General features: G+C 48.5%; 1 protein-coding gene across 1 annotated transcript in view; it reads right to left on the bottom strand.

Annotated features, from left to right (window-relative positions):
- Positions 1-12998, bottom strand: part of GPATCH8 (G-patch domain containing 8) — a 58858-nt gene extending 45860 nt beyond the window's left edge. Inside the window, exon 1 of the mRNA XM_075443703.1 lies at positions 12893-12998. Within this exon, the coding sequence (XP_075299818.1) occupies positions 12893-12937 (45 nt within the window). The 5' untranslated portion in view covers positions 12938-12998. The remainder of the gene's footprint in view (positions 1-12892) is intronic.
- Positions 12999-15073: the final 2075 nt, after the last annotated feature.

The following is a 15073-nucleotide window of genomic DNA, read 5'->3' as shown; positions in this document are numbered from 1 at the left end:
TCTCTAAGTTCTAGTGATCCCACTATTATCCACTTTATATATTGTGGGGGTTCTTTTATATATTTATATACTTTGGGTTTTATTATCTATACTTTCTGTCTACTTTGGGGGTTTTATTACTGCGAATTCGAATGGGGATAAGTTGTCTGTTTTCACAAATAACAGCAATACTGACACCAGAGCTTCCAGAACAGGCAGGGTGCTTCCCATCACCTTGAACTCCTGCGTATGCAAACACCACCCGAGCCCATGGGAACAAGCCCTCGTGGGATGTCGACAAACTGCTCGCTATATTCAGAAGTTGACTGTTATAGACTCAGTAATTTAAGACATCAGAACAACAAAGTGTACAGACTGAACTGAAATCAATACTCATCACAGAGACTGCTCTTTCTTTATCAATGCGTAAAACAAATGATAAAGGAAAAACTCCCCTTTCACCATAACGTAGGTTGCCCCAGAAAAAAAACAAGAGGATAATCCAACAGTCATAATGAGGCCAAATTTATGAGTGTGTTCAGCCTGATGGTGCCTAACCAGCAAGGAGAAAAATGGTTCTTGCTTCTACAGCCATGACAAACAGCTCGTTAAGGCGATGTCGTCTGCCACTGCGGCGATCACAGGCCTTTCGGAGCTGGGACTCTGCGGGGCTGGAGGCAGCACAGCCTGTCCCTTTGCTTCCTCATCCCTGGAGCTGGCTAAGGAACAAGTTGGGGGGAATTCCATCTGTTTTCCTTCTTTTCCAGTCCTTCAACCTGGCACATTGAATGGATCCGTGCAACATTTCTGTTTCGCTGCATCTTAAGACAATGAATCAGAGGCAGACAAAATACTTTAACATTTAAATCTAACAATTAATTAAACCCTAAATGTTGAATCCGTTGAGATTAAACTACAGTTTTGGCAAACACGAACTGTAAGCACGGACCACATTTTATATGATTTTAATCTGTGTCTTCTGCAGACTTGAGGGATGCTTCCCTCTTCAGAGGAAATCTGTAAGTGAAAGGAAGAATTCAATCCCTACAAAATGGATACCAGACCATAAAATAACAGCTGCATTAAAACCAGCACTATTCAAAACCTATTCCCAAATCTTCTTCCCTGTATGACTATTAGAGAGAGACAGTAAAATCCCGACCCCGCTAGCTAATGGGAAAGTTTCCGCCTACTCCCGTGGACAAGGATTTCAGGGTTGCAAGCAGTGCCCTTCTCCCTCCCATCCTCTGCCCCTCCATTTTAAAGCTGCCTGTATCACGCTTCCTCCCTCCTGCTTTGTAAAACAAGATGTATTGCACTGCTTATATCACTTTCTTACAGATGCTACCTCCATCCTAAAATAGCAGAGCAAATAAGACAAGAGACTTCCACTTAAACCATAATTTATTGCTATCGCTTTGTGCTACAGTAAGTGCTCCGACGCTAGGTGCTTAACTACAAGCATACTGAAATTCAATATATTTTAAAACTTAGATGAGAAGCAAGGACAAGCCTTCAACATCTAAGCATTCCTTATTATACACCACACACACCATTTCCTTTCCTTGTTGCATCCATGTCCAGGAGCCAGTATGTTTGCGTCCTGTAATTTTTCGTGTAGTATCATCTGAACTTTGGCTAACTACCCATTTTGATTACTCAGTCCCATGCCCTCCTCTCTCTCCTCCACTTTCCCATTGTTTGATCTTTGCACGAAGCTCTTTGCCAAACCTTATGTCTTGGAGCCCTCATACACTTAACTGCTGAGTTATGCACACAGCATTCGAAATATCAACTAACAAAAGCTGCCTCCACGCAGGGTTTTAGATCCTTATTCTCCCTTATTTGGATTGTAAATACTTCACAGCTCCGGCCCAACAATGCCATTTTGTCCAAGATTAAACGCAGCAGAGTCACTGCGTGTTCTGAAACAATTCAAGTTAAACAGCTAAAGGGAAAGAGTACTAGTACTGCTGTTTCTTACTTATAAAGTCTCAAACATTGTAGTGAGACCCAGTCAGTATAATTAAAAAAAAAACAAAAAAACCCAAAACTGACACCTTAATCCTACTTTCATCCCAAAATCTTTAGCAGCAAGAACTGTTGCAAATAAATGACTCAATGCAAATGAAATGTTGATTTAAGCCTATTAATCACAGTAAGTTTAGTCTCCCCTACACAAACCACCTTTTCATGAAGGTGGGCAAAGACAAAGCATCTAAGAACACACAGATATTACTGGGGGGGGAAAACCCCTATTAAACACATGTTCACAACTACAAGGCAGAACAAAAACATTCTCTCTCTCTCTCACCGCCCCCCCAAAAGGGTGTATCCAAATCCAGACCTGACTTCTGAGCACTGCATTTTCTAAGTCACCTACAGCATCATCGAGGCAAGAAGGAAAGATGAGTCACTTCAAGTGCTTCAAGGCTATTAGACCTCCCTGGACATTAATTACTGGACTGCTCTTTGCAATCTGTCCAAGCACAAAGGATATTAAGATGTCAGCATGCAGAATACATTCCATATAGTAGACATTCCTGACGGGAATTAGTGGTTTCTTTTATGAGCAGCCCTAAGTTATCCATGTATTATTTCAAAAGAAAAGTGAGTGTGGCAGCCTGCATTGCAGTAGCTAGGCCAAACCGTGAAGCACGGTTCTCATGTGGAGACGGGAGAAAACTACAACAAAGGAGTAGCACAATGGAGACGTGGAAGCAATGGCTCGCTTTCAGAACGCCTTCATTCAGCTGTCCTTTCAGTTACTGCTCAACAAGAAAGCTCAGTTACACGAATGTTATTATTAATATGAAAGATGATGTAAGCCACAAAAAACAACAGAAGTCGGATGCAAAGAGCCTAGAATGAGAATACTGGGGGAAAATGCTGCCTGCTCCACAAGTCACAGGGATGACACCTTCAACGGTGTGAAAGGAGTAAAGAAAGAAAAGACTCCAGCATAAAACCCCATGCCGATGCCTACCAGCACCAAAACCAGTGATGACTGGGGAGGGAACATGCAGAATGCAGCTGCTGAGATGTCAAAGCAGAGACAATCTATTTATGTCCATCATTAATTTTCAGGACTTTCCTAGGTGCACAGAAATGTGTGTTCCCCTGTCGGGACAGATAACTATCTAAAGAAGGTAATTTTGCAGAAAAGCCTCCCCATCATTGTTTCTTAAACGCACTGGGTAAAGAGCACAGCATGATCACGATTGCTTAACTGCACTTCAAAAGAGCACAGTGTGCTCCTTAGATATTCAAAAATTAGTTTTACACCGGTACAATGTCAGGAAAAGCCTCAAAAAAATAACATTTATATTGCATTTACTTTAGAAAATGGAATTTTAAAACACTAAAGCAAATCAGCAGCACTTGTGCATATTCTATTGATCCATCAATCCAATCAATAGATCTTAAGACTCCCAAAAATACTAAATCAGGCCATAAAATTCAGGGTTGTTACCCACAAGTGCCACTTTAAAACACTTAATGAAGCCCACTCCCCATTCCTTAAAACTCTGAAGGCATGAGGCTGTAAAACAGCAGCTGAGACACTAGGAATATCTAAAAAGAGAAATCAGTACCTGCAAAAAAGGCCATTATCTGGCGTAGATAACGCCGCAGCAGACCGCGCTAGCTACAAATCACAGAATATTTTGCAGCGCCCTCCGGTCCCTGCTCCTGCGGCTGGAAGGCAAAGCTGACCTTTCCCGCAGCCAGCCCGGGACGGGGCAGCACAGATGCAAGGTCTTGACAGTTGAACACAGGAAACTGGAGCAGCATCTGAATGCAAGCGATCAAATGCCACTGCTCCAAAATCCCAGCTGCCTGCGCGCATATGGCACCTTCACAGATTAAGAAAAAAAGACTGATTTCAGAAGCAAATATCCTATTAAATTTAAAATTTTGCTTTTTTATAGGAGGAGCTTGAGCAGTTACGAGGCCTTTAGGAGGACAAGGCACCCTAACGTGCATCAGCTTTTCCCCCAAGATAGCTGAATGGTTCCTAGCCCAACTCCTGCCAGCAGTCCGCATCCGACACCTGCGTGCACATCGCTCGGCCAGCACCAGGGCAGAGGCCACGAGAGACAGACACAGCAATCGCTCTGCGAGGCCCCGAGAGAGCACCAGATTCTCGCCTAACCCAAAGACTAGGAATTTCAGCAAGCCACAATCGACACTGATCTCATTTAGTGCTGCACTTGGCATCTAGTTCTCTTTTTAAAAAACGTCCCAGCTTGGTCAGCTGTTACCGCACCTGCCGGTTTTGCAGAGCCCCGAGCTGGACTGACCCACCTCCCCCGAAGGTGACACAAACCTCCGAGTGCGGCTACAGGGTTACACGCGGGACAGGGACAGGAGAAAAAAACAACTCCAGGGAAGGATCAGACACGAACAGTGTACGTGACAACGCCTGCTAGCACTACCTCCGATTTGGTTCATTTGTGAGGCTCTATCAACTGCGTCATCTGCTAACCTCACCAGTAAATTTCAGCCAACACAGAGGGGAGAGGGAAGGTGTTAAAACCAGGTCCAGCTCACCACAACTAATCAAGTGTTTACTGCACACAATCAAAACGTAACGGGTTTAGATTTTCTGCGCAAGACCCATACTGCCCTATGCACGCTGACTACAAATCTCAGGCAGTAATTTATGCTGCCCTTTTAAGCTAAGCAGAACCTGATGACTCTATACGATGGAAGATCTCCAAAACCTAATTGATGCAGACAACCGTGTTGATGTTTAGAAATCCATCCAGGGAATTCAAAAACAACTCCAGGAAAGCACAGCTTAGCAGTGTTTCTTGAACATTCATTATGCACCCAGAAGAAAACACACTTTTAAGACCAACATACACCTAGCAGATGACTCCAGCCCACCCCCTGCTCACACTTGCTTGGATTTAAAGGCCATGTGGTTTCTCAAAACTATAAAAAGCGATACAAAAGCAACTTTGTACTGGTACCTGGAAAGCCTTTGTTAATGCTTCCCAGAACAAAATCCTCCTTTTTTCTGTGGTTCCCTATCATGACTGTAAAGACAAAAAAAATCATCCTTTCCTAGCAACAGAGAGGTAAAGCATTCACAAACAACAGCTACTGTTCTCCACAGCCTTCCACATGTTATAAACAGTCTTCCCAGTCCCCTTCCTGTAAATAAGCAATACAAATGGGTGAGTATGGACACCGCACATCTTCATGCCCTTCCAAATAGCTTAATGTTTACAGTCAACATCTTGTGAAAGCTGCAGCAAAACCTCATTGTGGGCAAACGCACGCATCAATTATTTTGAGAGTACTTAAAACAAAAATCCTCTCAAGTCAACACAACAAAAGCAATCACTTAAAATTTGGATATAAATTTAAACTGGCAACTTTTGAAAGAAGCACCTGGTAATTACACCTTGAGAAGCTGACGGCACCTTTTGTTTACTGAATGAAAAGTTAATTTTGATGGCAAAATTCTGTTGACTCCAAACACACTGAAAAAACACCCGCCAGAACACATTCAAGACTACTCACAGGTCAAGAGCTTTAAACCCGGAAAATGTGCATATAAATACCTTGTTAGAACCTTCCAATTAAAAACAAGTTCTACAGCTGAGAGATAAACAGCTTGTACAAAAAGGAGTGAAGCCAGAGGCAGGTCTCTGCTTCGCTATGCTTTGCATACTTTGGCATCAAACAAGAACAATTTAACGTCTTTCAGATTCCTTCTGCCGCTACCAACGCCAGCTATAAATCTGTTCCAGCACACGAGTGATGCTGTGCAGTTCTTCAGCGCTTCCAGCAACTGTACCGAAGAGTATTAGCATTGCTCTCACTCACCCAATTTTCTCTTAGCCATTTCTTAACATACCTTGATGCAGAAGATGCTGCAGCTTCCAGCACCCACGTCTTCATGACTAACAAGGACTTTCAAACAAGAGAGCTACAGAGAAAACACCCTGATGGGACTGGGTGCTAGTCATTTAATATTTAGGGTATAATTTATTTACCATCACCAACTTCCAAGCTTTCGTAGCATGGTCCTTTTTTTTTCCTCATTATGGCATTTGAATTGATACAGGATTGTTTCTTTCCTCATTATGGCATTTGAATTGATACAGGATTGTTTCTTTCCTCATTATGGCATTTGAATTGATACAGGATTGTTTCTAAACTGAAATGACACAGAAAACCGGACTGAGGAGCACGTTAGCTGGATTCAAACTCCTAACTCACTCCACAAGACTTGGTACCATTCAACATTTTTATCAATGACTAGAGGGGAAATAGAGCAACTGCCGACTCAGTTTGCAGATCATGAAGCCCAACAAACAGTAAGCAAGAACGTGGACAGCGTGTTTGCACAGAGCAAGCTGACCCGTGCAAGAGCGGCCTGAACTTAAAAAGTCTGTTTTCACAGAGCCCTGTGCAAACACACCTGCAGCACAGGGGCTGCACCCGAGCACGCAAGAGAAATCCAAGTTAAAACCTCTTCATGCAATACAGTAGCAAAAAGGATAAAAATACAGTCCAAGGGTATGGAACAAAGGAACAGCAAACAAGAATAAAGCAGTAAAAGAGCTGTTTATCTCTGCACATTATACAGATAGTCTATTCTAGATGCCTCTATGCACGTCTTCTTGTCACAGCTGTGGAAAATTTTAAGATGTGGAAAGCTGTAACAATGCAAAGCAAAAGGCAAAACGCCCTACAATAAGAGAATTCAGAGATCAGACCATTAAGGCTCTCCAAGGAGGCAAGGACTACGACAGAAATGCTATATATGCCCTCACATAAGAGGAGACAGCGTACTACTGTGTGCTTTGGCATTAGTAGAGAAGGACGTAACAAGAAACAGCTAAAATCTGAAAATAGAAAAATATAGACGAAAAATAAAGGAAAATACACCTTTCGGTGGCCAAACTACCAGAACAATCTACAATGGAAAGTGTTCACCATCACCAGCTGTCAAGAGAAAGAAATACTGTAGGCAAAGACTAATTCCTGGGCTTAAAACTGGGTCAAATGATGGAAATTGAAGGGTGATACCTGGATATTCAATGCAGACATCCTAATATCAAGTTCTGGCATTAAAACTGTGAACAGCTAAAATCTCAAATGACTTAATTCCTCATCGAGCTGCTTGAAAGTGGAAAGCACCAAGAATGACTATGGGTTTAAAACAACGGTAGAAAAAATGCCAACATCAGCTGCGGAAATGCTGGCCAGGAACTGCAACAGTGCTTTTTCATCAGATGAGCTCCTAAAACCCTACATCCCCACGCAGTGGGTGTTTGGAGATTAGTTGGGAGGGTTTGGGTTTGTTTTGGCAGGTGTGACTCAGAAGAGGCTGAGATAGCTTAGAGACGGTTTGTGGGACTGTAGAACAAAGTGTTTCCTGTCCTATCCAGTTACCCACGGCGACAGAGAACACCACTGCCTGAGAGACAAGAACAGAAGTGACAAAACAGTGAGCAGGGAAAGGTACAACCAAGACAGGAAAGAAGGTCTACATAAAATTAACTCGCCATGAGTTCCAAAAATTCACACTGAAGTGCAGATTCTCCTGTGATCTTCTAAACATGGAGCCAATGCTACTCGATCTACTTTTTAAAGCATTTTCTCCTAGTTTTCTCCTCCCTTCCTTGCTCACGTAAACAGGCAGAAATCAGTCAAGTTCTGATGTTCCTGCTTTGCTCAACTGAGAGGTCAGCAGATCTGGCCAAGGAGGCAAGAACAGTATTCTTCCATGCTGGAAATTTAACCCTAATCTAATGATAAATGTGGATCTCTAAATGATACTAACAGATTTTAGAAAAATCTAAGATTAATTCTTAAATTAGAAAACACGCCATGGGAAAGGCTGCTCCTAGACTGCTCTCCACTGCACTTGTCAAAGGCAAACTCACGCCCCAGGATCTCGTATCGGCTAGAAGCTCAGCATAATGTACGTTGCAGAGACTTCAATCCTATTCTTTCCCTCGTTTCCCCACACAAAGTTTTTCTTTTTCCGATTACTAAAAGTAGGCAAAAGAAAACAACCCCATTTATTTCCTCAAAGCAACGAGAAAAGCCATCAACTTACTTTGCCACATAACCCACAAGCAGCCATGGCCTGCTGAAGGACATAAAAATCAAATACGCTTGCCTCAGGCAGCACCTAAGAAATGAACTGGAGTTGAAGCCACTGACAACACGCACACATTAAAAGGACAGATTTTACAACTCCACGCTGTCGGCCAAGACGTCCGGTAAGCCCGACCGCCTAAGCTGCTCGGGAACAAAACTTATCCCTGACATTCTGCCAATTAAAAAGCACAAAATCCCCCTGCTACCAGCATTCAGCTCAACTTGCTGGAAGCAGCAGCACCAGAAGCACAGACCAGCCCGCACCAGCAACGTTCGCTCTTCGAACCCTTTGGGGGAGGGGGGGAACCCACCTATCTGCTTGGCATAAGGAAGAGCACCAGAACTGAGGTTCAGACTGGCTACATTTTCAACCCAGTTTAGAAAACCAGGCACTTCTGCTTGGTGGAAGTGTTCTTGGATTATACAGACTATACAATGAACTGAAAAAACAAGAGACAGAACAGTTTGTGTTCCGTCTGGCTAATGATGCAAGGAAGTGCAATGTACGTAGGAAGAGGAAATTATTGTACACATATACACATATGGCTCGTAATATTTCTGCTTCAACAATGAAAAGGAGAAAGAGATAGCAACAAAACATTTCCTCAACATCTGTGAGTAACTGTGAGCTCCACTGGATTGCAGCGACATGGAGACATCCAGAATACTCATTCCTTGAGTTCAGTATAGTTAATCTACAGAAAAAAATGTTGTAATTACACAAAACCAACACTAAAACTATATTTACTATTGCAGCAGTCTCATGGCTTCACACTGTTCTCAGTAATGCTTATAAAATACTTTGTTAGCACAGTCGACAGCTTTTGGTCATAATTACTTCAAGTTACAATGGTTCACAAGTTTGTCTCTGCCGCGGGGAAGCCAGTCAATCAAGGAGATGGCAGCAGCAGACAAGTGACAGGCATCCCTGCGACAGATAAGTAGTACGATCTTTTAACCAAAGGACTAAGCTTGTCGGCGGCCAACTCAAAAATAATCCCTCCTGTAATGGAAAAGGGGAAAAAGTTGGGATTTATTTGGGTAAGTCATCCAGCAGACTTAACTTACCATTTCAGAGTGCAGAGAGAGAAGAAAGAGAGGGAAGGTCAGTAACATCCTTCCTCCTTCAGCAATTTATTTCACTGCCTGAACTCTCCCAAACAAGTTGCTGTGCTGTCCTGGTCAGGGAAAGCTCAAGTACGACTGGACAGAGCACAGCTCAATGCCTTTCACTGGAGCTGCCCTCAAGTTCAGCACCTGCAAAATACAGCCAAAACCAGGGGCTTTCCCCTGAAGTTTTCTAAGGTTTGGGAGCATACAGCAAAAAGAGATGAGGGTCTACACCCTTTGTGTGGCTTCTAAAGCTACAGAGCACCGCAAATGGAAGAGAATCCTACAAAAACCCCAAATCTCAAAAGCTGCTAAATCACCTCAATGCAGTGATATCCCCCAATGCCATTTCCTGCTCCTCTGGCAATTCCAACCTTCAAACCATCCTTTGCTTTGAGGTTCCTTCCACCCTACCATAAAGAGGACTCAGTTCTATTTCCAAGTACGTAATCTTTCTCCTCCCCCTCCATACCACAGTCTTTATCCTTAACGATAGTCGACCTTATCCTTATACCAGCTACTCTTTTCCACAGGGTCACTTATAACCCCATGACAGTGTCTCCATTCCCCCTGCAGCTTTCTTTATACCCATCACATCGCTTTGGCTGCAGTTACAGGAAGGTCCCCCACTCCCTCTTATTTCTCCAGCCCTCAGCTGATCCCTCTGCTCAACAATCCTTCTCCCCTCATCACCTTTTTGGGCACTTCAGACAATTCATACCTTCTTTTTCTCAATTGCTTTAGGTCCTTTCCTTCCTGAACCCACTGCCCTTCAGTGCTGTACATTTCCATTCCTGCCTTCCCCGATCACACTGAGCTTCCTTCAGTCAGGCACAGGGGAGGAAAGAATAGCTCCCGGCAGCTCTCTCACCCTTAATCCACTTCTCTCCAGCGTATCAGAAGCTCAGAAACCTGAGTATCACCTCTGCTAACCTCATCTCTCCCCAGCCCGCATCAATGCTCAACTTGCACGCTGACCAAACTAATCCTCCCACACCCAGAATGTTTCCAGTTTCTTCCCAGAAAGAAGGCTGATAATAATAAAGAGAAGTCTAAAATGTTTTTTTTTTTTCCATCCAGTGACTCTCTTCCATTAGCCACATCGTTAATCCCAAGGCATTTGCCTTTCTTCCAAACAACTAAAAAGCTCCTTTGACCCACACACTTTACTCCTGACCTTTTGTTTCTCCTCCTCTCTTCAAACCGTAACACACCCTTTTACTTCACCAAGATCACAAATACATCACCCAAGAATGAAATCCGAGGGATCTCTACAGCCTCCCTCCCCCTCGCCATGGCCCATCCACGCCTGCTTCAGGCCGTGTCATTTCAGGGCACCAGCTCCCTTTTGTCATGCCTACGGAGGTCTCAACAGACCAGCAGTAACACAGGGTCACGTTTGTAGTCATACTCGGTCAAAGGACAGAAATTTCACCTGCTGAAGCTTAGAATTAAAACCGCTAGAAAAGGCGCGGAAAAGGCATTCTTAACACCGACAGCAGCACTCCTGCAAAGGGAGCCTACACACAAACTTGTGACTTCACACTAACAGAGTGTCTTATTTTTGCTGTAGTTTTGAGACCAGCATTTTACAGAGCTGATCAAACGCTGCATGCTAAAGGCAGGCGTATTTTTACCTATGCTTAGCAACGGTCACAGCGCAGCTTTCACAGCGGCCCTGCAAACACTCCGCATAGCAAGCCATTTCCTTTATTCCACACCGGTGGTACATCCCAAGTGACCTCGTCTAAATATAGAGGAAAAAACTCAAAAATCTTCTCCGAAAGCGATTTTGATAAAGAAGAAAACTAAGGTTCAAAAAGCCTTGCTCCAGCAACATACTTCAGAAAAACCATTAGACTGACTGTCAGGGATACGTGCACAGGCGCTTGAGCTCCTACCAATTCAGTGCCACCTTGGCCAAGACACTCGGGCCCCGTCTCCCTCTCATCAGCCCTTTCATAGCTCCTTGTTTTCATGTTCAGTCCTCTGTGAGCCTTAACCAACTCCAAACTGTTCTTCCCAGAGGAACGATTCCCCTTTTCCCTCGAAGCAAGCTTTAACGCACAACATAAAATGTCTTTGCACTGGCAAATTTTCAGGGAGAAAAGATAGAAGTTACCCTACTATAAAACCCTACCTCTATTTTTTACTCTAGTCTATGGGAAAGAGAATGGAAGCCTGATATTTGGCACACGTAGAGTCCCAATTAAAAACAGTGCCCTTTCTTAAAGTCAAGGGAACACAGGGTTGTGACTGGGTTATTGTTTCCGAGCACGCTCGGCAGCTTTTAAGATTTTGGCACTGGGTAATGGAGCCCAGTTTCCTCTGACATCACTACACATTCTCCCTGCATGACCAGAGCAATGACACAGTAACAGGTTTTGCTGCTACAATTATTTTTTTTTGCAAAGGGGTTGCCCCACAAAGGTACAAGAACAAGGACACTGAGCAAAAGGCACATGTGAACAAGTTGTGAAACACACGACTACAGAGCTTACCCATATCTCAGCTACATCCTGGAGTACCTGACTTGTTTTAGGCTCCCCATCCCTCCTCTCCCCAAGCAAACTATTACGAGAAATGTGTTTTCAAACCCAAGATCCGGCTTGCTCCACTTCCTGAAACAGGAACTTCAAAAACCTAATCAGACCTTTTCAATATTAATTACGACCCATTTCTTCATTTCAGGACACGAACGATGCAAACCAGCCCCTGTGTTCCGGACCACGTTAGGAGCTGTACCTACAGTCCCCAGGGAAGGTAATGCAAACGGCACAGTCAGCCACGCCGATATGTATTTTCTCACGCGTTTCTAACGCGGTTTAATAACGACCTACGAAGTGCGCATCGCCTAAAACATCCAGAAGGAACAACATAAACGAATCGCTACTGGATGCCCTGACTCTTTTCAAGACTGCACCTTAATGCCACATTAAGCAGAATTACGCAAGCTCCCCAGCTATAAAAAAAACCCTCCCAGCTCTTCGGAAGAAAGGCAGGACTCTCGGTGAAAAGCACGATTGCAACTTCGGGCTCCCGCAACAAGAACGACGCACGGACGCTCCTCAGCAGCCGCTCCTGAGCTGTGTCTACTCTCACTCCTTTTGTTTTCCTCTCTGACCCCGAGACTCTCCGGGGCTGAAGTCAGAAAACAAAATGTCATTGTTTCAGCTTAATAAGTCAACCTTCATTTCACCACTGTCTATTTAAATCCCCTTCAAAAAGGCAACAGCGGCGTTAATTACGCCAAAATGCGAATACTTTCTCGGGGGGATACGAGGAGGAAAACGCGGTTCCCGCACCGGGGGTGGCCGGCACACGCCGGGGGCACCGGGCAGGCGGGGCCGCCCCGCCGAGGGACCCGCACCCCGCCGGGCCTCCGGCCTCACAGACCGGGACAACAGCCCGAGTCCGCCGTCCCGGGGGGGAGGGCTACCTCGGCGGGGGGGGGACCGAGCCCCCCGCCCCGGGCCGGCCTCCTCCCGCGGGTCACCTTGACAGCCCGCCCCGGTCCCCCCCGCTCACGCCTTTGTGTCGTTCCCCGCCGCTGCGGAGCGCCGGGCCGGCGCACAAAGCCCCGGCGGGGGGGGGAGCGGCCCGCCCCGGCCTGAGGGAGCCGGGGCCGCCCGGGGTAGAGTGGGCGGCCCGCCCGCCCCCGCGGCGCGGCCGTTACCTGGAAGTCTCTGTCCTCGTTGAAGCGGGAGAACCTGTCCGCCATTTTGCGCCGCCGCCGCCGCCTGGCTCGGCCCGGCCCGGCCCCGCGGCCCCGGCCGCCTCCCCTCAGCGCCGCCCGCGCCGCGGCCGCGCGCCCGCCCCGCCCCCGCCGCACCGGCCCGCTCGGCGCCTGCGCGGCAGGGCAGGTCACGTGCGCGGCCTCGCGACTCCCTCACGGCAGCGCCACCGGGCGGAGCGGGAGGGGAGCGGCTCGCCGCGAGGGGCCGAGCGCGGCGGCAGCTGACCGGCGGCTACCGGAGGGGCGGAGGCACCGCCGGCCGCGCCGTTACAGCCCCCGCCGCTGCTGGGAGCGGAACGCGCAGCACGGCTGTGCCAACCCCCGCCTGCGCGCGCACCCCGCGGGGGACAACACCGCCCTCCCCGCGGCCCGTGCTGCGCATGTGCGGAGCCGTTAGGCGGCGGGGACGCATTCCGGGGGGGGTGGGCCAGGGGAGGGCGCGAGCTCTTCTTCAGCATTCCCGCCCTCCCAGCCCGAACCAATGGGCCTGCCTCAACCTCTTGAGTGATAGCGGCGCGAACCAATAGGAGCACGGGCTCGCCACCGCCCCCTTGCGTGCGCCGCGGGTCCCGCTGACTACTGAGGCGGCGCATGCGCAGACTCTCCTCAGATGGGTGCGGGCGGGAGCTGGGGCTGAGGGGCGTCGGGAAGGAAGGGGGGTCGGGGCAGCGCTGCACCCCTCCGGCGGTGAGGGAACCCCCCTCCGGGACAGCCAGCCTGGGGCCAGCCCTGAGGCGAGTGGCGGTGGTGCCTGGGCCCAGCCCTGAGGCTGCTGATGGGGCCTGGGCCCAGTCCTGAGGCCGGTGATGGTGCCGGGGCCCAGCCCTGAGGTAGGCCATGGTGCCCAGCGCAAGGCCTGAGCCGGATCACGGTGCTCGCAGCCAACCCTGAGGGGAAGCACAGTGCCCGGGGCCAGGCGCAGCCATGCCTGTAGCCCTGCTCCCACCCGAGACCTTCAGCCAGGCCGCCGCGGCCTTTCTTCGCCCCTGAGCAGGGAACTGTGTGCTGGTTTGCGCGAGCGTAGCCAGGTTCCCCGTATGTGGTGGCGGAGGAGCAGTGCCCTGGACCTGCGCGCACCAGGCGATGCCTCGGGTCTCCGTCTCGCAGCAGCCCACAGGCTTCTGAGCGGAGGAGGCCCTGCTTTTCCATCCACGCCACAGCTGTTACCAGCTGTCTCTGAGCATGGCCGCCATGCGTGTGTCGCCTTCTCTCCGCTGTCCCTGACAGCAGGAAAACCAGATTCCATCTGTCTCTCCGTTCATTCCTTTTCTTTCTCTCACCAGAAGCCTCGCTGCCCGGATCCTGCTTGCGTGCTCCCTCTGCCGCCTCGTCAGGGCAGGGTGCGGAGAGAGGAGCTCGGAAACGGGCCTGTCTGAAGCGTGTTCGCCAGACCGTGCCTCCATGCGCGGCACTGAACCTGCCAATGAGGTGAATGCCTGAGTCCTGCGCAGTGGGGCTGTGGGTCGGACGTGGGGGAGGCCAAAGTGGTCGTTGTGCTTTGTGCTGCGCTGTGCAGCTCGTAGCAGAGCCGCCTGGGTCTGTTACTGCGGTGTGCCAGGTTGGGCTGCGCTGCCAGAACTCCTGCGTGGAGCTCCCTCACGCATCTGCCTCTAGCCTGCTAGGAGGGATGCCACTCTCACCCTGCTGCCCACCTCGGCAGTCCTGCAGAAATGCCCCTGGGAAATCTCCCCAATCCTGGCTCTCTCTGGCAATCGGTCAGCCTGGTGTTTGTGCTGAGGAGGACCTTGTCGTTGAGAGCTGGGACCTCTGCCATTGAGAGCTGCGACAGCTTGCTCGGGCTGGAATGTGCTGGAATTTGCTCCTCGTCTGCCTAAGAAAGTCCTGCTGACACCGTGCCTGTCTGTGCTTTACTCTGCTCCCCCCAAACGCCTCAGCACTGTGGGTCACCCATCTTCATCCTGCATCGGGTCCATGGTCCCACCTGCCCGGGTGAAGGGTGGCTGCTGGTCCAGAGCTGCCAGGCCTCTGCCGTGGACTCTCTCCCTGCCACTGTCCCCGTGGCTCGCTGCGCCCCAAGAGCTGCCCTGCGGCTTAGCCCCGTGGAGAAGCTGAGGCAGGGAGGGGAGAAGCCTTTCGGAGGGGACTGTCCCCTTCTTGTCC

This window comes from Opisthocomus hoazin, chromosome 26, assembly GCF_030867145.1.
Source record: "Opisthocomus hoazin isolate bOpiHoa1 chromosome 26, bOpiHoa1.hap1, whole genome shotgun sequence".
NCBI lineage: Eukaryota > Metazoa > Chordata > Aves > Opisthocomiformes > Opisthocomidae > Opisthocomus > Opisthocomus hoazin.
This window is presented reverse-complemented; position numbering and strand designations above follow the sequence as displayed.